The 25,981-nt window shown below is 38.8% G+C and overlaps 1 protein-coding gene and 1 long non-coding RNA gene across 2 annotated transcripts in view; one reads left to right on the top strand and one right to left on the bottom strand.

Annotated features, from left to right (window-relative positions):
- Nucleotides 1–12,616: 12,616 nt before the first annotated feature.
- LOC128247908 (uncharacterized) lies at nucleotides 12,617–22,806 on the bottom strand. The gene is made up of 3 exons (XR_008264248.2): nucleotides 22,792–22,806; nucleotides 20,883–22,266; nucleotides 12,617–12,798 (listed from the first exon to the last, which is right to left on the bottom strand). It is a non-coding gene; the product is annotated as an uncharacterized LOC128247908 (long non-coding RNA).
- LOC106871303 (persulfide dioxygenase ETHE1, mitochondrial) overlaps nucleotides 21,842–25,981 on the top strand; it is a 26,364-nt gene continuing 22,224 nt past the window's right edge. The window contains exon 1 of the mRNA XM_014917687.3: nucleotides 21,842–22,078. Within this exon, the coding sequence (XP_014773173.1) occupies nucleotides 21,842–22,078 (237 nt within the window). The remainder of the gene's footprint in view (nucleotides 22,079–25,981) is intronic.

The raw sequence follows: 25,981 nt of genomic DNA, 5'->3' as shown, positions 1-25,981 counted from the left end.
CTACTAGGCACCGCACACATCTTACATAAAACACGTTTAATACAGTGAAAATAAGAGCACCACAGCACATACCCAAAGCACACAGAGCTGCGCTCGGTTGTGCAGTGAAAGCATGTGATAAAAATAAGACTACTGATTAATAATAATAATAATAATATGATAGCACAGGAATCTGAGGCCCAACTACCACCCTTACCACTATCCCCACCTCTGCTACTGTTGCTGTTGCTGCAGCTACTACTGCTACTACACATAAAAACAATAATATCAGTGATATCAGTGATGATGATAATAATAATAATGAAAGGAAACGAGTGAAGCCTCTTCATGGGCTGATTAATGATACATCTAGTGATGGTGTCACAATAAAAGCACTGGTAATTGCGTAACCTGATAATCGCTACCTCATATGAGTGACAATGAAAAAACAAAATATTGTGTATAACAGTGGTAATGAAAGCCAGTGATGGTGACAGTGTTACGCCCGGTTGGCTCAGAGATTCTGGTCCGGCTCCAGCCTGTCGATATCCAGAGAGGGACCACCACACAGGGCGTAGATGGAGCAAGCAAATTAATGATGTGGTCATGGAGTGTTACTACCTGAGCAGCCCGGTAGATGAAAATAGTGCTCAAATTAGGGGTTACCGACAACGTATGTATGATCATTGGAGAGAAAAAGGATTGTTTCAACTCACAGAACAGAGACTATGTGATCAAGCTAGAACAATAAGAGAAAAATGTTATTTCACAGAAGCAGAGCTCGAAGCTATCAAAAGATGGGTCATGGAAAATAGCAGCAGAGATAACATTGAAAATACAGTTCTTACTAATAAGAGTAATCTGATAGCACAGGAAAGGAGTAGTGGTAGTTTACTTGATGAAAGACATATAGATGATCTAAAAGAAGACAATAAAACTAATGGCGACATGACAGATGAACAAAAGGCAATCTACGACAGAATAAAGGTAAGACTACAGGAGAACGATAACGACATTATTTGCGACCTTAAAAAGGTTGATCGATGGAAATTGAACCAAGAAACGAAAAATGTCAATGAAATTCTGAAATACATCAGAACAAGCAACATCACAGAAACAAATAATTTGATCAAGGCAGCAAGTATTGTTGTATCAGAAAATGTGGGTGTCGATGTCAAGAAAAAGAAACATAATGGGAGTGACAAAAGAAAAGATCCATGGTGGAAAAGAAGAATCCAGGCAGGGTTAGAATGCTCTCGAAGGAAATTTCTGTGTTAGACCGAAAAAAGAAAGGGGAGTTTAAAAACGAACAAAAATACAGGGCGCTGAAAAGGAAGTATAATATTGAAAGAAAGGGCCTGAAAGTAGTAATGGAGGAACGGAAACAGTGCCTCGTTGCAAAGAAAGCAAAGATGGTAAGATACGATCAAAGAATGACGGGTTACCACAAAAAATAGGTTATTCAGAGTAGATCAGAAGAGATTCTATAAAGAAATAAATGGAGAGTGTACAGATGAAAAGTTGATACCAGATAACATTGAAAGTCAAAGGTTCTGGAGCAAAGACAAGGAGCACAAGAAGGATACTGAATGGTTGCAACAACTGAAACAAACAGTAGTCCGTCCAAAACAGGCAGAACTATTCATTTTAGTTAAGGAAGTGAAGGAAATCAGCAAAAAAATGAGCAACTGGAAGGCCCCGGGACCAGATGGATTTCAAGGCTACTGGATCAAAAGATTTGGTGAATGTCATGCACGAATAGCTGCGCAACTTAACACCTTGTTAAATGCCGACCAAGTAACACCAGAGTGGTTGACATTGAATAGGACAGTGCTGTGCCTGAAAAACATCGAAAAAAAGCAATACGGCAGACAGTAACAGGCCGATATGCTGTTTGCCACTTATGTGGAAGTTATTGACTGGAATACTCGCTGGAGCAGAAGGGTTGCAAGCGTAACTCCTGATAGACAAGACTGTACTTAGAGATTGCAAGAAGAGGAAAAGTAACTTAGCCATGCCATGGATCGACTGTCGTAAGGCGTACGATATGATCCCACACTCTTGAATTATGAAGTGTATGAACCTATTTGGTATTGCATCGAATGTTGAGCGATTGCTTGGAAAAAGTATGGCGAATTGGAAGACGGACCTGACAGCATACGGAAGTTGAGGGGCATCTTCCAATGGGACTGCCTGTTCCCACTGATCTTTGTACTGTGCTTGATACCACTAACACTGATTCTGAGGAAAGCAAAAGCTGGGTATGTATTCAAAAGCCGCCAACAAAAAGTCAACCATGTGTTATTCATGGATGACCTCAAACTTTATGGTAAAGATGAAGCCCAAGTCAGTTCCCTCGTTCATACGGTGTATACCTTCAGTGCTAATATCAGAATGGAATGTGACAAGGCTGGCCCTTTGAAATACAGGTACAACAGAAACAGGAAGAAAGAGTGAGAGAAAGTTGTGGGGAAAGAGTACAGCAGGGTTCGCTACTACCCCTTGCCGGAGCCTCGTGAAGCTTTAGGTGTTTTCGCTCAATAAACACTCAAAACCGCTATCCTACGAACGCGAGTCCGCTGCCCTAACCACTGGGCCAATGCACCTCCAAAAGGAGCACTCCGTCGGTTTCGACGACGAGGGTCCCAGCTGATACGATCAACAGAACAGCTTGCTCGTGAAATTAACGTGCAAGTGGCTGAGCAATCCACAGACACGTGTACCCCTAACGTAGTTCTCAGGGAGATTCAGCGTGACACAGAGTGTGACAAAGCTGGTCCTTTGAAATACAAGTATAACTCATTTTTGCCAACCGAGTGGACTGGAGCAACGTGAAATAAAGTGTCTTGCTCAAGGACACAATGCGTCGCGGGAATTGAACTCACCACTTTACAATCGTGAGTCGAATGCCTTAACCACTAAGCCACGCGCCTTCACAATGATAAGGACAACAATAATTATGATAATAAATAAATAAATAAATAAATAAATAAACATGACTGAAGCCCTGAGAGCAAAAGAGATATTTAAGCAAAATATGCAGGTTAAGGCCCAACGCTTACGCAGGTATGATAAGAAATACAAATTTTACAGAGAAAATAAGATATTTAAAACTAATGCATAGAAATTCTACGGAGAGTTAGAGAAACGGCCGATCGAAGTAAAAGACCCGCTTGATATAAGAGAAGCAGTGACATTTTGGAAACGCATATGGAACAATAGAAAGGAATTCAACAAGAAAGCTGAATGGGTAGGGCAAGAAGAAGAAAGAATGGCTGAGATTGAAGACCAGAGCTGGAACGATATTATAATGCAGGAACTAACTTAAGCTCTGTCTAAAACTCGTAAGTGAAAGTCTCGGGACATGATGAAATCCTAAACTTAATAGCCTTTCATCATCACACCGTCAGTTGATGGAATGTTTCTCTAATATCATCAGAAACCCCGAAAAGACTCCAAGCTGGCTAACATTAGGGATTACATACCTGCTCTTTAAAACGAGCGACACAAGAAACCCAAAAAGCTACAGGCTGATCACTTGTTTGACTACCATGTACAAAACACTTACATCCATCCTCACCGAAAGGATGTACCAATTACTCGATGAAAACAACATTCTTACTCTTGAACAAAAAAGTGGAAAAGAAACTCTTATGGATGCAAAAACCAACTATTAATAAACCGTGAGACACTCGAAAATTGCTCGTCAAAAAAAAAAAAAAATCTTAGCATAGCTTGGATTGACTATTGTAAAGCATTTGACAGTGTCCCACATACCTGGATCTTAAAGGCACTAAATATATACAAGAGCTCTCCTTTCGTGGAATGTTTTCTACAGCACAGTACGGGACTGTGGAACACAAAATTATTTCTCAACCACGAGAATGGCACTATGTATCAGAGAACATCAAAATAGATCGTGGAATATTCCAGGGTGGCTCACTTTCCCCTCTCTTCTTCTGTTTTCCCCCTCATTCGCTTGTCCCACGAACTGAATAGAACAGATCACAGTTACAAAATATTTGACAAGATCATACTTGCTCTACATAGATGATGTGAAATTATTTGCAAATGAAGAAAATGACCTGAAAGGCCTTTCTCTGACTCCGATAACAATCTTGTTAAATGAAACCACTATGGATTATAAATGCTATGGACAAACAATAAGCTATCTCCTGTACATGGATGACTCAAAATGTTTCACTAAAACACCACGGAACAGAAAAACCTTCTAAAAATTGTCTCTAGCTTCAGCAAGGACATCGGGATGAGCATGGGGCTCATCTTTGATGAGAGAGATAAAATCTTGGCAATCTAATATATACTTTTCCAGTGAAATTCTTCACTGATATCGAAAAGGTGAAAACAAGCAATGTTAATTCTCTAAATGAAGTATTAACAGTAACTGCACGATAAAGTGTAGTATATTGCCACTTAAGTGTGGCTGACCCCTAGGGGTGGATGTTACTGTTGCTTTTAGCCCCAGGAGGACATCTCCTCCAGCTGGCTTATCGACACACTACTGTGTCCTGTTTGCCAAGGGAAGTTATCCCTCCCATCATGATCTGTATATATATATATATATATATATAAAGCCACGAATGTTCCGTCCTGATTTTCCTGTCCGTCTTTGTATCATCTATCTGTCCGTATGTTTTTATTGTCGGCTTTTACGTTTTTGTTCCGTTTTTTAAATTTATATATACATATAGCGGCGTGCGTACACCTTTTGCTCACCTTGTAAGTATATATCTATTCTCCTCGTCTCAAGGTTTTTGGTTCCAGACCTTTTAATGTCTAGCTACTGACCACACAAGACACAGCTAGTTCCAGCGACACGGTCAGACGACAACACCCGTGCAACAGCAACACGCTCAGGTTTCAACATAGCACTGTTCGTGAATTACTTCCCCATGTCTCTAGCTTCAGCAAGGACATCGGGATGAGTATGGGGCTGGGCAAATGTGCCGAAGTGACTCTGAGGAGAGGTAAATCAATCAGCACTAAAAACACTGCACTCAACATAGACACAGAAATCAGAGAATGAGACCACAATCGCCCATATAAATATCTAGAAATAGACAAAACAACTAAAATACAACACACCATACCAGTCATAAATTACAGCTTCAACATAATAAACTGGAAGATTAGGAACTGAGAAACTTAGAAAAATCAGAAAACTGTTAACAACATACCGAAGTCACTACCCAAAGCAGACGCAGACGGAATATTATATCTACCCCGCTCAGAAGGAGGCCGTAATTTGTTACAGATAGAGAACTACCATCGGCAGGCTGGGTACCGAATGCATTGCCCACACAACACACAATACAAACACTAATATAACAAAAGCACCACACCTCAAAAAGAAAAGAAAAAAGCAACTGACGCAATACAATGCCGGGAGAGTTTTCACGCTACCCACAACACGAAGGTGTAACAGGTGACGCAGCAGAAATTTACCTGAAACAACCAAATGTTGAACAATGATAATAATAACAATAATGTTCGTGCTTATTTCCACATAATCACCGCAGGTTGACACAAGAGTATTTCTTTTTAAGTTAATTTAACATTATATTGCTTAAGCTGACAAAATTTCAAACTTTCCCTCAAGCAATACTCTGATGTAGGTCACATGAAATCTTTACAGAAGGCTAAGCATGATCAAGGCTGAAGTATATTTTAGTCTGAAGAGGAAGCAGTTTTAGTAATGTTAAGTCAAGTCTGATGTGTGTGTGTGTGTGTGTGTGTGTGTGTGTGACCCTACATACATATAATATAATATAATATAATATAATATAATAAAAGGTAGAACAGAAAGAACACAACAAACGGAAACCGTCGAAACACAACATGTGGAAAAAAGGACAGCACGAAAACGGCAAACAAGACAAAACAAGATACACGGATCATACGCAGCCAATTACCCCTTCAGTTAGTGTGTTGAATGTCTTCGTAGTTTCACTTACTTATCTCCGATACTACTCGAAACCGGCTGGGCCAGTGACTTAAGGTAAAAGCATTAAGCCTCTGGGTAAGGCAAACGAATGTACATATACAAAAACAAATAAGTAAATAAGAGAAAGGTCTTTCGACTATCGGACGAATGTAACATATGCAATAGAATTATACATATATATATATAAAATTTAGATTCAAACTAAATATGGTACTTAAGTTTAGGCACCAGAATTAAGTATGCTATTATCCATACAATTCCAAAATAAGGTGATTAAAATCAAAATAAGCAACAAGGATATCCAAAGTTAATGCAGTACGATCGTTTCATGCGACTCCATTTATTTAAGCAATGTGAACATTAAGTAATGTTGCTTATTTTGATTATATATATATATATATATATATATATATATATATATATATATATATATATATATATATATATATATATATATATATATAAAGCCACGAATGTTCCGTCCTGATTTTCCTGTCCGTCTTTGTATCATCTATCTGTCTGTATGTTTTTATTGTCGGCTTTTACGTTCTTGTTCCGTTTTTTAAATTTATATATACATATAGCGGCGTGCGTACACCTTTTGCTCAGCTTGTAAGTATATATCTATTCTCCTCGTCTCAAGGTTTTTGGTTCCAGACCTTTTAATGTCTAGCTACTGACCACACAAGACACAGCCAGTTCCAGCGACAAGGTCAGACGACAACACCCGTCCAACAGCAACACGCTCAGGTTTCAACATAGCACTGTTCGTGAATTACTTCCCCATGGATCAACAGCAAAGATACAACGTGCGAGCCAGTCGACAACGCCCGTCCAATAGCATTACGGCAATCTCTTTCTTCGTCGCTACCTTCATCTTCTTAACGTTGTCAACATCATCTCTCTACGTACACAGCTCAGGCAACACTGCACAGGTTCCAACATAGTACTGTTTGTGAATTACTTCACCATGGTTAACAGTGAATATACAACATGCGAGAACGTCTGTAAAAGTGATCCAGGCATCAGCATTACAGCCACAACCTCGCACTGCTTTTCCTGCATCTCTATCCCTTTTGTGCATCATGTATTTGGTTGATATTTCCTGTTCTTAGATTGCAAACGCATACCCTTCAAAGTGGGAGGTCGTAATCCGGCTATTGGTCCATGATAAACTGCTTTGATTGATCGATGTTACTATCATCACGGAGCTTTCTACTAACATATTCATGCATAATCTTCTACCCATATAGGCTCATCCTTTCATCTGATGATACGTTGCGGTAGAGTCGTGCGACTTCTTTGGGCATGTATCCTAGGTTATCAGACAAAGAATGTTGCTCAAGGAGCTGCCTTCCAAGTCTTATGATGTTACCAGCCTCATGTATGCAAACTTGGTTAAGGGATGCACTTCGACACTTGGTGGTTAAAAGATGTTGTCGAAAGGATATGACACGACATTCAAAGTCATTTTAAATCGATGTTAAGCTTCTGCCGCTTCGTTTTTGCTTTAGGTAGAGGCAGTCTTAGTCACGGTTTATGTGGAAATTGTGTGTACTATTAGTATTTTTCGGGCTTTCACATCAATGGCTCGGATCTCATCAAACGTTCAGTCAAGAAGCCCAAATGTTAGTATGAGTACTGACACTGCAAACACATTGTAGGCCACAGTTTTATTCAATGCAAAGAGTTCTTAAGTCCAAATTGTCTTTATTCGGCTGTAATATTCCTTAGTGACACGTATTTTGTTACAGGAGCCATTGTAAGATATGTTTTCATACCACCCCGAGATAACTGTATCATTCTTTGTTAGATATAGGGGAAACAGTCAAATCATTGATGGAGATGTTACTAGTCTGGTTTATAGTTTCCTCACTTTTTGCTACCAAATAACATTTATCCTGACCATGTTATGTATGTATGTATGTGTGTATGTATGTATGTATGTATGTATGTATGTATGTATGTATGTGTAAGTACTGTGTATTTGTGTGGGTGTGTTTCGGTGTATACACATACACAAATATATATACATGCAAATAAGCACATACATATACTTACACAAATATAAATATGTATGCATAAACACATAAATATAAATTTTTATTCTTTTATGTTTCAGTCATTTGACTGCGGCCATACTGGATCACCGCCTTTAGTCAAACAAATCGACCCCAGGACTTATTCTTTGTAAGCCTAGTACTTATTCTATCGGTCTCTCTTTTGCCGAACAGCTAAATTATGGGGACGTAAACACACCAAGATGGTGGGGGGGGGACAAACACAGACACACACACCAACACACATACACACACACACACACACACACACTCACTCACATATAATATATACATGCACGACGGGCTTCTTTCAGTTTCCGTCTATAAATATCTTGTTGAAAATCAAAAAAAAAAAGAGGATATCTATGGATAACTGATTCGAAACCTCCAGTTTCTATATCTAGATTATGAATTCATATTCATACCAATAATAATTGGAGCACTAGGTTTTGTTCGTAAATGCTCAAAGGAAAATCTGGATAAACTGAGATTTTCAGAAAGAGAAACTGACCGGCTGATTCGTACATAATAATAATAATAATAATAATAATAATAATAATAATAATAATGATAATAATAATACCAGACAGTGGCTATGGCTTCTGATCATGCCCTAATGCAGTACTAGACAGTTGCTCTCATGACTTCTGATGCTGTATCAAGCATTGACTCTCGTGGCTTTTGATCTTAACTGATTGGAAATGTTATCATGTACATTGTTTTGTCTTGTTATAAAAGATGGACTACAGCAAATATACTGGGTATACTGGGCTTCGTATATTTGTACCCCAGGGATCTTTTTGGTTTGACGGGCAACATTTTTCATTTATGTTTTATGTAGTGTTTTTGGTACCGAAACACTTTCAAACTTCGTATACTTGTATATTTTGTGTTATAGAACAGATAAAAATGTTTGTATTCGAAGTTATTTCATGTTAAAAATTGTCTTATTTCGATAATTTCAACCAATCACTGACGTCTATTCAGTTGAATACAGTTACTGCTGTGGCGGTGTACAAACCAAAAAGATCCCAGTCTTTCTGCTGAGAAAGTGAGAACTTAATATACAGTTGCAAAGTATAAACGTATTCATGCGATCGCGCGCGTGTGTGTAATCGTAGGTTTACTAACACATGCATATGCGCACACGCACACTCGTACACACTGACATAGACACACACACACACACTCACTACATACAGTCGCGCATGCGCACGCACACATACATAAACGCTGGGTAACGTAGAACAAGCAGTACAAGTTCGTGTAAGCGATATATTGTTCTCTGAAAGTTCATAGTGACCCATCTTATAGTTCCTAGTTTTACGAAGGCAGCGTAATCGCTCTCCGTATACGCTTCTCTCAACCTCCGTTCGACGTTCTCCGCACTTAATCTCTCTGCCTCGTCCATTTCTAAGTACAGGGTCAGGGCGCTCCCTTCCAAGTACAGAGCCATGAGACTCGCCACATCACTTATTCCTTGCAGCTTGGCAACGAGCCTAATTTTTCGCATCCAAGCCATCACATCTCCTTCGCCATTAAAAGGCCTGATCACATCGCTGGCGATCCTAATCTTGGCTGCCATCGCGGCGAATTTCTACACGTGGGGCCGAAATAGCTTGTGGTGTGTGCGTACGAGTAGATGTAATCGCCTTACCTCGGTTTTCCTTTCGTCGACTGCGAGTCTGTCTTGCGGTATCCAATCCTTGAAGCTTGCCCCGACCCAAAGAACACCAGGAATAGCAGCTGCTTCTCCCAAACCTAGACCGTCACTGGACACGTCTTGTCCTGTCCGCGACTCCATTCGAAAAGGGCACGAATCCCGATCGAGGCTCCCTCTGCCCTTTTTCCTCTTCCGGTCAACTCGCCCTTCCGGTCAACTCGCCCTTCCGGTCAACTCGCCCTTCCGGTCAGCCTCCCCAGACACTGACGTCATACCACATGCCATCAAAGTGACACTGGGGTAAAATATACGAAGCCCGTTATACTCATCATGACTACCCGTGCGATAAGCGTACACTAGGCACATGCATCACAACCATATGTGCGCGACATGGTGACCTCATACCAAGATAAACAGCGCATGACCTCGCAGGTGAGGCCCAGTTAGAATTTTCTTCAGGTCGAGTAGCCCATCCTGCTCAAAAGGTCCCTGAATAAGGTTTGTTTAAGGATGTTGAGCAAAACACCCATGTTTCTAAAGGTGAATTATTCAAACCCCAACGAATTCCTCTCAACACATGGCTATGATGCTCCCTCACTACTTCTGCTCATGATCAGAGATGCACATATCGTCACCCACCAAGGAACATGCTCAACTGGTTAAAGTCAAACAACTGACAAGCAAATCTGTGGTATTAAGCAGAATATTTCCAATCAATTAAGATCAGAAGCCATGAGAGCCACTGCCTGGTACTGCATCCGGGTCTTCTGTATGAACGTACTCCACTGTACAGGTTACTGACCAGCAATAAGCGTCGTTGAATTATTTATAATCGAATACCAAATTTATACAAATGAATGGGAAAATATATAAGTTGCTATTTTGTTATATCCGCTTCGTTTATGTTTTTCTTGTATAAACAAAAGAAGCAGAAAACGTTACAAAGATTTCATACAAATATATGACAAAATTTGGAACTATGTGTATGAAAGTGCGGAGTGAACAGACACAAAGAAGTAAGTAGACAAAAAGAGAAGACGAAATATTTTGAATCAGCTGTTAGGTGAGTCAATGGGATCGTCGATCAACCAGTACTTGTGACGTGAGGTCAAGAAACTATATTTTCAAACGTTGCTATTCAACTATGAATATTCTTTTACCAGAAAGAATATTTTCGCTTATGTAAAACACAACATTTTAATCATTAAGAAATATTTTTAAGTGAATGTGATTTGAAAAGTACAAGTTGTTTGTGACACATAAAGCATTAGCAGGAGAAATTAAAAAAAAATTATATACCAGTATTATTTGGTTTCTATGGAGACTTATGCATTTTTTTTTTTTTTGCTTTTTTTTAACTACCGGATATAAACTTAGCGTTATAAAGTTTATCGCTGAAATTTCAATAGAAGAGTAAACAAACTATACATGTATGTATTCAAGTGTTTGTAACATGTTGGAACATATTTTAAACTTTGCTCATGTTGGAACATACTTCTAACTTTGCTCTAAAATAATATCGAGAATGTAACTTTACTAGCTAGTACAAGGGTTCGACTACCACGAATATCTTTGTGGTATATATTTTTGTTGTTGTTGGCACTCCGTCGCTTACGACGTCGAGGGTTCCAGTTGATCTGGTCAACGGAACAGCCTGCTCGTGAAATTAACGTGCAAGTGGCTGAGCACTCCACAGACACGTGTACCCTTAACGTAGTTCTCGGAGATATTCAGCGTGACACAGTGTGACAAGGCTGGCCCTTTGAAATACAGGCACAACAGAAACAGGAAGAAAGAATGAGAGAAAGTTGTGGTGAAAGAGTACAGCAAGGTTCGCCACCATTCCCTGCCGGAGCCTCGTGGATCTTTAGGTGTTTTCGCTCAATAAACACTCACAACGCCCGGTCTGGGAATCGGTATCCCTGCCGTAAGGCTTTATTTCTGCACACGCCAGGTTAATTTAATTCGTCCTTAGTCGAAAGACACCTGTTGTTATATCCTGTTATTTGTATTTGTGTAACATTCTCCGTTTTTTCCCGTCCTTGTTTTCGTATACATTTGCTGCTTTCTTCCAAGGAATCTAATGCTCTTATTTTAGTTTTTCCTTGGGGCTGGCCAGATTGGAGGAATCTCGAGTATAACCAGCCGAAATTGCTAAGATAATTTGGAACTCGACTGAGGAAAGAAAACTCCGAATGACCCGTCCTTGTTTTCTTTGTATCGTCTAACTGGATGTTTTGCGTTCTTATCTCATTTTTGTATTATAATGTTGTGTTTATATATATATATATATATATATATATATATATATATATAAAAACACAACAGGCTGCTTTCAGTTTCCGTCCACCAAATCCACTCACAAGGCTTTGGTCGGCCTGAGGCTATAGAAGAAAACATTTGCCCAAGATGCCACGCAGTGGGACTGAACCCGGAACTATAAGGTTAGGAAGCAAGTTTCTTACCACACAGCCTCGCCTGCGACTATCTATATATATATATATATATATATATATATATATATATATATATATATATATATATATATATATATATATATATATATATATATATATATATATATATATATATATATATATATATACATATATAATTATGTGTATTTCTTCTATCTTAATGAATAAAAAATTCTTCTGATAGAATAAATGGGTTAATAGAAACCAATGTAGCAAAGAACACAAAATAACTGTGGTTAGCTCCTGTTTTTAAGGCAGGAACTCCTTGAAATTTTGGGTATTTGAGTATATTTAAGAATTTAAGGATTGGAGAAAACGCATGTTATAATTACATACTTATATATATGTCTGTTTGTGTGTGCGCGCGCGTGTGTATTGAAGGTTGAAAAGTAACACACGAGTTGATATGCATAAGGAAAATAAGACAAGGTAGAAAACGCTAAAATAATTTTATCATGAAATACATATAGTACCGGTTTCGGTCTTTTCAACTTTTTCAGCAAAGAGTAAAACAAGAAAAATCAATTAAATCGAAGAAAAAATTAAATTAAATGTTTTGCAGATATTTTCATAGTCTTCAAATAGGTAGGACAATTTCCTTTTTCCTGTCTCCCTCTATTCTCCTTTGTGAAGGTTCGGTAGATAGTAGCAGATCTGAAAAAAAATAGTGCTTATGGGTGCAAGGAAATGTTGGCTCTGAAGTTTGGTGATTTAAGCAGTAGCAGCCGAGGAAGGAGATGGTGAAGGAGGAAAAGAAGGAAAATGCATATGGGGAGAGAGAGAGAGAGAGAGAGAGAGAGAGAGAGAGAGAGAGAGAGAGAGAGAGAGAGAGAGAGAGAGAGAACATGCTAGCTGTGATGTGCAAACTGATCGAAAAGTTCTAATTTAGAAAAGAGAGATAGCTGAAACCCATAGCTTAGTAAAGAGTTATCGTGCCATACACAGTGAATGTTATTGTTATTACCAATAATGGTTTCGAATTTTAGTACAAGACCAGAAATTTTGGTAAGAGTGCTCAACTGATACTTATTCTATCGAACCCAGAAGGATAAAAGGCAAAGTCACCCTCGACGGAATTTAAATGTAGGACGGTGGTGCATCAGCATGGCCGCAGCTCTGAGCTGAAACTTTGAAATGAAATGAAACCGAAAGAAATGTCGCTAAGTATTTTGTCCGACATGCTAAAGACTCTGCCAGTTCACCGTCTAAACGAAATTTTTCAAAGGTGAAAGACTGTTAGTGATTGTTATATGTTCACATCTATGTGCATGCGTAGGTATACGTATATATGAATACTTCTTCACTAGTAGTACTATTTTGTTAAGCGCATCTACTAAGCAGTATGAACTGTGTTTAAGGCAGATACGCACAGCGTGTATCACTCCGCTATAGACACTGTTTGTAAACATGTCAAATAAAGTAAACACGTAGAAACATAACAATGCCTTCAGTGAGTTGTTTATTATCCCACAAAGAACAAAAGAATACATAACATGGTGGCAGCGATAAATACTAATCGAAAACAGTGCCTTTACAACAAAACACGAAAACAACAAACCTAAAATTTAAGAAACTGAATTTCGCTTCGTCTTCGGACACACACACACGACGATCAAAAAAATGGCGTCCCCCGTCGCCGTACAGATGAATCTACATCCAACCATGAACGGGGAAGCGGATGATATCGTGGAATCATTCAAGAAATTCAAACAGAAAACCCAACTAGCTTTCAAAAGTTTCCTGAAAGGTGCAACTGCCGATGAAAAGGTAAGCTACATCCTTTTATGGACGGGAGAGAAGGGCCTAGACCTATTCAATAGTTGGGACATGTCAGAATCGGATTGCAATAATCCAGACATACTTTTAAAGAAATTTGAAAGGCACCTAGAGCCCAGATCAAACCATTAGAATTCATAGATATGAATTCCAGGGCCTGAAACAATACCCACAAGAAACGATTGACAACTTCCTGTCCAGACTAAAGAATGTTGCCAAGAAGTGCAAATTCAAAGACAAGGACGAAAGGATTGTTGATCAACTTATATGGGGGTGTGCTCATAAAGAAGTCCAGAAATCCCTCATCGGTAAGGACGCTCTCAAGTTGGCAGAAGCAGTAGACACTGCAAGAGCATTCGAAGCCACTACCAAACAAATGGCCTCACTCACTCTGCAAACAAACATAACAGGCAGCAGTGTAGATACTGTATCAAAACGTGGGACGAAACATACCTACAAACAGAGAACATGCCAGTACTGTGGTACAGAGCATGAGTTCAATGACAGGAGGAAATGTCCTGCATACGGTACACACTGCAAAGCATGTGGAAAACCCAACCACTGGGGGAAAATGTGCAGACCAGCAAAGTCTCAAAAAATATAAGCCCCAATTTTCAAAGTGGAGTGGAAAAAGAAGACAAAGAGATATACATGCCCAACATCTCGAAGAAAATACTTCAGAGGAGGAATTCTTGGCAGTCGGCATAATAAATATAAATGAAATGGGAAATAACAACCAAAAGAAAAATGAGGCATACACAACTGTAGAAATTCAGAAGAAGTCAGGCAGGAAACGAACATACATTGACCTGAAGCTGAAGATTGACACTGGAGCCCAGAGTAATATCCTACCTGTCAACCTCTACAAAAAGATGTTCCCAGAACACATGATACATGAGCAGAAAGTGAAAGAAGGAATCTTCACACCAAGTGATGTAATCCTCACTGCATTTGGAGGTACCAGGATTCCACAACTGGGCAAAACAACCATCACAGGGACACACAAAGGAAAAACGATCAAGTGTTCCTTTTATGTCACAAAAACAGAGGGACCTGCAATTCTTGGACTTGATACCTGTCGAAAGCTGAATATTGTGTCAATCAACGGTGAAGTGAAGGCAGCTCCAAGCAGGATTGACAGAGATATGCCTATCAAGAACCGACCACCAATCACAAATAAAGAAGAACTGATAAGCATGTACCCAGAATGCTTTGACGACACTGTCGGTTGCTTTGAGAAATGTCGATACCACATAACAGTCGATCCCAACGCCAAACCAATTGTCCACCCACCTCGCCGAGTTCCACTAGAACTAAAAGAGAAGCTGAAGGCAGAGTTGGACAGAATGAAAAAAAAAGAAATAATCACCAAAGTGACACGGCCAACTGACTGGGTGAACTCTATCGTAATCAAAGAAAAACCCAATGGTGCCCTACGAATATGCCTCGACCCAAGAGATCTGAACAAAGCATTAAAACGGGAGTACTACCCAATTCAAACCCTTGAAGAAATTACACCATCATTAGCTGGATCCAAGATATTCAGCAAACTGGATGCCAGTAATGGGTACTGGAATGTGAGGATAGACAAAGAATCATCGATGCTAACTACTTTCAACACACCATTTGGCAGATGCCGATTCAACCGACTCCCATTTGGATTAAAGGTGAGCCAAGATGTTTTCCAGCGCCAAATAGATGAGACCTACCAAGGCTGCAAAGGAGCAATTGGGATAGCAGACGATATCCAAGTGCATGGCACGAATGAGATCACACATGACTTCAATTTACATGAAGCTATGGAGAAAACCTGACAAGCAGGTATCAAACTCAATGCAGACAAGTGTGTGATAAAAGCAAAAGAGTGTAAATTCTTTGGAATGATATACTCTGCAGAGGGAGTGAAACCAGACCCCGCGAAAGTGGAAGCCATCAGAGATATCAAAGAACCCAAAGATAAGAAAGAACTCAGGAGCTTCCTGGGACTCATCAACTACATGGGAGCCTTCATAGCCAAGCTGGCCGATCACACTGCAAATCTCCGAGAACTAAACAAAGATGACGTAGAGTTTGATTGGTGTGCTTCACACACACAGGATTTCAACGCAATCAAAAAGCTCATCAGTAAGGAGACAACTCTGCACTACTATGATAGACGCAAGCCAGTAACGCTCCAAGTTGATGCTTCTATGAGAGGAGTTGGCGCAGCATTAATACAAGAAGGCAAACCTATTGCATTTGCCTCAAAAGCTCTCTCACCCACAGAGACAAGGTATGCGAACATTGAAAGAGAACTCCTGGCAGTAGTATACGGCTGTGAAAAATTCCATACATACCTGTATGGCAGACATTTCAATATTGAATCAGACCATCGGCCGCTACAACAAATAGACAAAAAGAACCTCACAAAATCACCAGCCAGACTACAAAGGCTACTGTTGAGACTCCAAAGATACGACTACAACATCAGGTACAAGCCAGGAAAGGACCTGATATTAGCAGATGCTCTTTCCAGACTGTCCTCACATGATAAACAGGAGATGGAAGGACTAAATGTAAAGGTCCACCACATTGTAAATGTGACAAACACAAAGCTGGAACAAATAAAAGAAGAGACCAGCAAAGATGAAGAACTCCAGCTCCTTACTCAGATGGTGATTCAGGGGTGGCCAGAGAAGAGACATCAGGTGCAGCCCCTCATTCGAGAATATTGGGCCATCCATGATGACATAGCAGTGGAGAATGGAATCCTGATGGCTGGATCCCGAATAGTCATACCCAGATCAATGAAAAAAGAACTTCTTGAAAAGATCCACCAAGGGCATCTGGGAATGGAAAAATGCAAACTCCGAGCTAAGTCAGCTGTATATTGGGTAGGCATGTATAAAGACATAGAGAAGATGGTTTCTGCATGTCACATCTGTCAAAAGCACAGAAACACACAGCAAAAGGAGGAGATGATGTCCAGTGACATTCCAAGAAGGCCATGGCAAACTATTGGAGTAGATCTGTTCACAGAGAACCAAGAATGGTACTTTATAATGGTCTGCTACTACTCCAAATTCCCATTTGTGAGGAAAGTGAAAGACCTGAGAGCCAGAATAATAACTACAGTGGCTCGAGGACTTGTGGCAGAGCAAGGAATACCAGAGCGGATCATATGTGACAATGGAACCCAATTCACATCTCAGGAATTCAAAAAGCTAGCCAATGAGTATGGGTTCAACATTGTAACCTCATCTCCACACTACCCCAAAGGTCATGGATTCATTGAAAGACAGGTGCAAACAGTCAAAAGAACACTAGTCAAATGCCGAGAATCCAAGGAAGACCCACACCTGGCTCTTTTGTCCCTACGAGCAACACCACTGAGAGCTGACATGAAATCCCCAGCAGAAATGCTGAATGGCAGGAAATATAAAACCACCCTGCCAACTAAGATTCAACCTCCTATTGACCAGGAAGAGACAAGGGCAAAGCTAGCAGCCACTCAGGAACAAGCGCAGAAATATTACAACAGACATGCACAATATTTACCCGAGATACTTGGAGGACAACATGTGCATACTCAAGATCCCATAACTAAAACATGGATCCCAGCACAGGTTGTCAGTAGAGCTGAAACTCCAAGATCGTACATTATAGAAACTGAATCAGGTAGGCAGCTGAGACGTAGCAGGGCCCACATCCGCCCAACACCAAAGCTATCGAGGATAACACGTGCAACACCTGCAGCATCAGTGACAACACCAAGAACCACAACATGCACAGCAGATGGCAGCACAGACAGAATCCGTGTTTCCAGAGGATCATCACCCCAACGGGCACCAACCACCCATCAGCAGCCCAACAACACACCTCAGACACCAGTGCAGAGCACAAGATCCACCAGATGGAGATCGAACATTTTACCACCGATTCGATACCGTTAAGAGAGAAGGAAAATAAAACAACTACTTCTGCTAGATTAGGAAGCAGAAAAACCATGTGTGTGGGCAGAATAATCCCACGGTTTCTGCTGCAGGATTGCCACCCTCGCGCTGACAATCCATTAGTGTAATGGAGATTACTTCTATAGGAAGAAGGGATGTTATATGTTCACGTCTATGTGCATGCGTAGGTATACGTATATATGAATACATCTTCACTAGTAGTACTATTTTGTTAAGCGCATCTACTAAGCAGTATGAACTGTGTTTAAGGCAGATGCGCACAGCGTGTATCACTCCGCTATAGACACTGTTTGTAAACATGTCAAATAAAGTAAACACGTAGAAACATAACAATGCCTTCAGTGAGTTGTTTATTATCCCACAAAGAACAAAAGAATACATAACAGTGATTAGTAAGGAAAAGTCAGTCTTTATTTAGTTTTGAATGAAGGAGAACTCATGAGTTGGAGAATGAGGCTGTTATCTGTTGTTTTCATCAACTTTGAAAGTGTGGGCAGTAAGTTAGTAGTGTCAGAGTCGCCGTTCTTCTAAATAGCTCATACGCATGTTGCATGTTTCCAAAGATGGGTATTAGTGATTAGTAAGGAAGAATCAGTCTTATGCACATTCCAGTGGCGGCTCGTAGATAAAATGAGTCGTGGTGCTGCTTCAGAAAATGTTTAGCCGTTGTTTTAATATTGTGTAAAAGGAAACAAACATAAAAAGAAAATTTATACATAAACTTGAACGGTTCGCGTTTTAGCCACTGCGGGATAGTGTGTTTAGTTTGCTCATTGAACAGCGCCGCGAATCCTCCCTTGTTTTTCAATACCTCTCCCCATAATCACAAAATTAGGGAGGGAAATGTGCCCTATTTTTCAAATCCTGGTAGCAACACTGAAGCTGGGAGTAGGATAATAATCTAATTCTACACTTCATCACATTCAAGAATATAAACATGTTTATAAGCACAACACACGTGGAACCAAAAAGAAACACTATCTTTCACCGGAACGCCGGGGTCGGTACTGTCGGTCACGCAGTGCTCTCTCTCCTTAGCGTGAAGCTTCCTATCTCGAACATGTGAGCATGCGTACAACAGCCAAACACCGCGTCGCTGGAACTGTGAAGTGCACAGTTCTATACAAGGATTTTTGTATTTTTTCATAAACTAGGGGATGGCTGCTGACGTTAAGCTTAAGGATTATATAATGTACAAGTATAAAGAAAGAATTAAAATAAAAAGGACTGATTATATTGAACGTTATCGATAATATCGAGTGGAAATAGCGGGTGCTGCAGTTTCGCAGTGCCTATACACGAGCCGCCACTGGTAGGTTTGGATCTACGGAAGCTTTTTTGACGGTCACTGATGAAGGAGAACTCATGAGTTGGAGAATGTGGCTGTTATCTGCTGTTTTCATCAACTTTGATGTGTTGAAAGTGTGGGCAGTAAGTTAGTAGTGTCAGAGAAGACGCCCTTCTTGTAAATAGCTCATACGCATGTTGCATGTTTCCAAAGACAGGATATATCAATGTAGAAATAGAGAAAGACTGAAGAAATCTTGAGAGTAGAGGAAGGATATCTCGGGAACACATCGTTGAAAGATCATGGAAAGAGCACTGTTTGGGATGGCGGCCATGTTTTTTTGAAGACACCGTAGAAGTACGTGGTAGAAAGATTGGTGGAGTGAAATAAAGTTTTCCATGTGCTTTGCTGAGTGTGTACAACAAAGAGCGGGATGCGAAACGATTAACAAACGTGGAAGCTTTTCTGTGAGAATACTGTTTTTGGTGCCATGATAGTCGAGGAATAACGAGTATGAGGGTTATCAAATTGATTGAGATATAAGAGACGGCTGCCTGATAGTTGAGACTATCTCTTCTTTTAGCTCAGCCGATATACGTATATATCAACCATTGCTCTCTACAGTTGTAGCATTGCCCTCCTATCCACATTGTTTTTTGTCCTAAAAGCATAAATTAACGAACGTTCACCCTGAAAATCGACCGTAAGTGTAATACTAAGGTCACGGATACTGTTTCCTCTTCGTCACAATCACCATCATCCAACAGTTTGATTGTAGACGAACAAGAGAAACAATATTCACATACATCCGGTATTAAATATTTTATCACGTAAGCCTGACGTCATAAACCTTTTAAACTTTACCCAAATGCTTTAAGGCAGCGCTTCAGCCTTTTGCAGCTGAACGTTCGTTTTCTCACAAGTTTAGCAAAAAAAAAAAAAAAAAGAATTCAATCAAATAAAAGCTAATTTTGTTCAGTGATTTATTTTCTGCATTTTCTGATACTATTTCATTTAGCAAAAGTTCCTTTTATATATTTATTTAAGTTAGTGCCCCCTTTGCTATTTTTTTTTACGGTAATTGCTAATGGACTCACAGTAATGAAATTCCATTGGATTCTTGGTGCACCCTCAGTTATGCTCCTACTCACTCATAAAATAAAGTCTTATTTATATTTTAATCCAGACAAAAAATTTTGAAAATATGTTTCAGTTATTCTTCCTGGTTTAAATATTTCAAATATTTTAAAAGGAAAATTATTATCCCTCGAAACATCCACCACCCATTGTGAGTTCACAGCGTCACCAAGGGACCACTTAGGTTAAGAACCACTGCTTTAAAGTGTATGTAAAGTGTTAAGATGGGTTTTGAATTGAGTCGCGAGCTCTACCTGTCAAAAACTTGCCAATTTACATTGCGTGTAGTTGATTTGAGAAAACAAGAGGTAAAGGTGAGACATTGAGGGTGAACGAAATAAAATGGGTGTTTTCGAAAAGATATATGATGTGGTGTTTATAACGTTTATGGAAGTATTTTGAAATAACTTAATTCATTACATCTTACACTGTACTTGTTTATAAATCTGTAATGTTCTCTTTCTGGATATTTTAAAAATGAAATCTGATATTTTTTTGATACAAGTCAAACTTGAACGAGCAGGCTTATAATGAAACATTTCAACAGTGACCATCCAGGCTTTTTAGAGTTATATACAACTTACCTTATGTGTCCTTTATTTAATACTATTGGGTGTGGTTTATTCGAAATTTGGCTGTTATTTTTAGCAATTTATGTGACCACAAAAAAGCTCCCGCATCTTCTATGCGCACATTATCTTTACTGCTGTAGCTAGGCATTAACTACGGATGCTCATCAATGTTTCAATAAATTTCCATGAAATTATATTTCTCTCTGACATTCCTTCGGAGATGGTGATTGACCGAGTCGTTCGAACGTCATGAAAAAGTTAAAACAACAACAACAAAATATTACATTATTATTGTACGGCTATTATGATCTGAGTTGAAGACTAATTTCATCTTTCATCCTTTTCTCAGAAGGACTGGTGTCCTTACACTGGACCATACACGCTTCCGCCCTCCACCCTTATCATTCCCCATATCTAAAGCATTGTACTTATGCTGACCACCAGCACTAGCCTTTCCCCTCTGCTTCTTGAAAATAACTCTATTCAAATGTTAACTAAACTGGCTGAATTAAACAGGATGCGTCATGACTAAATCGTTCGAATATTTTCAGAGTCGACTGAATCGTCTGCCCTTTTGTCCGCAAACAAGACAAATGCGTAAAAGTGAAGAGGCAGTCTGGTATAAATATAAACGCCCACAGAGCGGAATTCACTTCGGCAGATTCGATTATTTTTTTAGGGTGACTTTTTTTATATATATATATATATACTCAACTGCATTTATATTTTATTATATACAGTTTCTGAATTTTGATAAGTGACAGTAAACATATGGGTGTATGCAAACAAAAGTGTTGCTCTAATTATACTGAAATATTTTTGTGATCAGATCTATTATCGTTTTACGAAATAACCTTGCTAACTGGTCGATTAATCTATATATTTGACTCACCAAAGAACATCCATAATAAGCTTACTGGAATTCTTTGAAGGTTCACTATTCACTCGGCTGCTATAATTTACATGCCACTATGATTTCTCGCTCTTTGATACTACGTTTCTCGCACTCCCGCAATGTTTTATTTCCCAGAGTAAATTTATTTCACAAACAATATCACAGCAGGTTTTCAAACGCACCTAAATATCGTCTTTCCTGTCCGGGACCTTGGAATATTTGTAAACAACAGCTTTCACGCAATGCACCGTTTTCAACCGATTCTTCCGAGCAATTTCGACAATTAACCGACCAAGATGTTATTTTCAGACAGGTCAGTAAATTCATTAATTTTTTAATTACAGATACGCATATACAAAACGTTATATGCTCTCCCTGCTCTTATTTTCATTTTATCATAATGAAAAAATATATTATTTTGTATCCGGTGTAGACTTGTTTATTTAAAATTAATATCAGGTACCAAGATTTCTTGTATAATGCAGTCGGGTGACACAATGACTGAAAAAGAAAAAAAGATTGGTCGTAAGTAAAAAGCCTAAGCTGACGTGGGACGAAACAACTTTTCGAGCATTTACGTAGTCGCTAGACTGGTTCGAAATGGAAGCTAAATTTTCATCGAATCACATCACACTCTATCGTTATATAGTTTTAAAAGAAAAGCGAAGGGCACCTTGGATAACGTGGTGTTCCGGGTACGCACCTCGGAACCATCCCCCCACCAAAAAAAAACTAGATGGTAAACGACGGGATATCTTCTATAGGTATCGATTGGAACTAATTTAAATTCAAACAACGGTTTTTCAGTTTGTTGACATTTTTATCGTCTGAATGACGCTGGTGATATTACGTGAAGGGTCACCAGTAAAAATTAATCCATGCTTCAAAACCTAAACACTGCATTACCCCCATCTGAATAACTTCTATCATTTAAAAAGCATCGAGTTAAAGCGGGAGTCTCAACCAGCTAGAAATTGCAGAAACTCTTACTCAAATCACAACCTAGGAAGAGCGTATTGAACAAACCTGTCGTGGGGGTAATCCTTCATTACAAGTTGCCACTTTCACTTTTACAAAATGTGTTTGGCAATGACAAGAATTTCTTCTTCCTTTGCTTTCTGTTATTCTTTTTGTCATAAGGGTTATTTTAAGGGCAGTTAAGAATTATTTTGGTTAATGTTTACATCTTAACCTATTTTTTTGTAACTGTTGTTGGTAATTTTTTCTCACGTGAAATTATGTTATTGTAAATTATTATAGATTACTGCTTTCATTTCCCTACAGATCGTTTTGTTATGAAGCAGCACAGTAGCACTATTGAAAAAAAACCAAAAAAACATTCGATTCTCTTCGTTTTAAATGATACATGTCAAACTAATTGCATTCCTAAAATTTCGGATACCAAGGAGACGTAGGCCTTTTCCGGCAAGAGTTTACACACACGCACGCACGTACGCACACACACACACACCCACACTTCGGTCATAACCAAGTTATTTTAGTACATTCCCTATTATTATTACCTTCATTTACTTACCGCACTTACACGTTCGAAAATCAAAAGATCGCCTTTGTGTGTATGTTTTCCGCTGTTTTTACACCGGCGAAGAATGTAAACAAACGACGAGGAAATCGGCGCTCTTTTAAGCGAGATCCTTTGTGTTATTTAATCTGAACCGGCTTACAGACACTCCCAGATGATTGTTTCGTTGAAAATCGATAAGCAACGATGCTGTTGTCAACTATCCACGATATAACAACATAAAATGAAACGAGCTAAAGAACAACGGCCGCAAATCGTCTGGTAAAATGGGGATCCCTTTCAGTGTATCTACTGCGAACATTTCAACTGGACAGAGTTGAGACATGATTGTTCTTTCATCCGAGTTAGCCCTAAGTGAGCAGAACTTAACTGAAAACATTCCAACTATGGCCACCACATCTTTCTCTCTTGCATTGCGTACGTATTTTAGGCTGTCCTTATCCAATGAGTTCCGTAAAATTTGAGAGTTTTCAATGTCGAGCAATCTCGTAGTAGTTTCTTCGTATGGAGGGTTGATCTCCAGAAAAATAGCTGCCAAAACCCCTTCTAACCGTTAATGAGGGAGTGTTGCTAATGAAAGAAAAAAAATGAGTATTTTGTCTAATGTAATCTTTTGCATGACGGCCGTGTCTGGAATATCCTTGATCTTAGATCTACTCAATTACGACTGAAGTTGGGTGAAACAATATCGACACTTGAATTTATAAAGCTTAAAGTCCTGTCACAACATATTAATAAAAATCACCTTGAAGTATTTTTTTAGCCAGCTGTAGTACATATGTGAGATCTTTTGCTATTTATATTTACTATGCATAATATTCCTTTGAGGCATTCATAATCAACTGAAGAGATCTAATAAGAGAGAAACTTGCACGTTACTTTCACCAGTGCTTGAATGAATCTTTGCTGATGCTTTAGGCTAAAGGTGTCCACACTTAACACTACTATTAAAAAAAATTATTATTTTCCAAAGCTTAAAGATCTTACTATTCTCTATTTTGGAGAACTGCTTTTCCACAAAAAATGCTTTGACTAGAATAAAAGGAGCTATGTTCTGCTTTTTTTTTTTATCACCAACTTGTATTTTGGGGGTTTTATCATTTTGATGCACATAAATTTAGTTATTACTTGCCTCTAAATGAGCCTTCAACTGTAACATCTTTTTCCTTGGCATAGTGCATCTAAGACTATTAAGAAGGTAGGTTATGAGTTGAGAGAAGTTAGTTATTTCATGCACAGGCTCTCCCACTGACTCATAAAAGTTAACTGTTTTAGTAAATATTTTATTCTCATTCTCACTTGGTCATAATCTGTTTCATATTTAATCAAATAACAATTTCCTACCTTAAACACAACATCTACAACTAAATGTAGTCAAAAGAAAATCTATTTTTTTCTTTTTCCTATTGTAGTAGAAGACTAATTTTTGTAATAAAGAGAAGTAGACAGTTCAATCAAAACCATATTATTGATATCTTATTTTGTTTGAGATTGGAAGAATGAAAGATACAGTTGACCCAGTTAGTTTTTAAACATAAAGCAATACAATAGTAAATGCATAGTTGTGTGGAGTTCAGTCTCATTGTAAAGCGTCTTAAGCAAGTGTCCTCTACCATAGCCTTGGGTAGATCAAATCCTTATGAGTGAAAACTTATAGATAAAAACTGTGTAGAAATCTGTTCTTGTGTGGTTTTCCAACTATTTGGTCCTCTCCTCTAAAAGGATCTTTGTCTTGCAAGTTGCTTGGTGTTCCTGCCAGTGCTGGTGCCACATAAAAAGCATCCAGTTCACACTGTAAAGCATTTGGTATTTGGAAGAGCTGGTTCCACTCTGTCAAAAGCACTCAGTCCACTCTGTGCAGTAGTTGATGTCAGGAAGGGCATCAACTACTGTGCAGTAGTTGATGTTAGCAAGGGCAACCTTGCAAAACAGACACAAAAGCCTGGTGTAGTCTTCTGCCTAGCCAGTTTCTGTCAAACCATCCATGGAAAGCAGATGTCAAGCTTCTTGTATGTTGTTGGAGAACAATTTTCTTTGTTCTCCAACATACATTACTTTTACCATTATTGCTGTATATCTGCAGGCAAACACCATTATTTTTCCTAACCATTCAACCTTAGTATACCTATCATTCAAAAAAGAGAAATAAAATCTAAATTTAATTACTGGAGTCATAAGAAAAAATACCTACACAAAAAAAAAAAAAAAATCTAATCTAATCTTTAGATTAATTACTTCTCAGTTGATTATTGATGGGATAAAATGCTGCAGAAAGAAAATTAAATTGGTTTGATATTACTGGGAAAAACTTAAAGCCACAGAGAACTTGTTAATGAAACTAAAGCTATTAAGAACATGTTGACATGTAAGATTTGGTATTGAATGGGAATGATGAAAACAACCATTCTCAGTTAAGAATTTAGCATTAAGAAAGGCATGCAAAAGGCCTGAAATTTTTAGGGGAGGGGATTTTCAATTTCACCCCCTCCCCCAGTATTCAACTGGTACATATTTTATCAACCTTGAAAGGATGAAAGGCAAAGTTGACCTTGGTGGTCAACTTTGAATTCAGAACACAAGGATAAGTGAAATGCTACTAAACATTCTACCTGGTGTGCTAACAATTCTGCAAGCTCGCCACCTTGAAAATAATAATATTAATAATAATAATAA

Source organism: Octopus bimaculoides, chromosome 5 (genome assembly GCF_046866305.1).
Source record: "Octopus bimaculoides isolate indiv1 chromosome 5, ASM4686630v1, whole genome shotgun sequence".
Classification (NCBI taxonomy): Eukaryota; Metazoa; Mollusca; class Cephalopoda; order Octopoda; family Octopodidae; genus Octopus; species Octopus bimaculoides.
The sequence above is the reverse complement of the archived record's forward strand: the minus strand, read 5'-3'. Positions and strand labels throughout refer to the sequence as shown.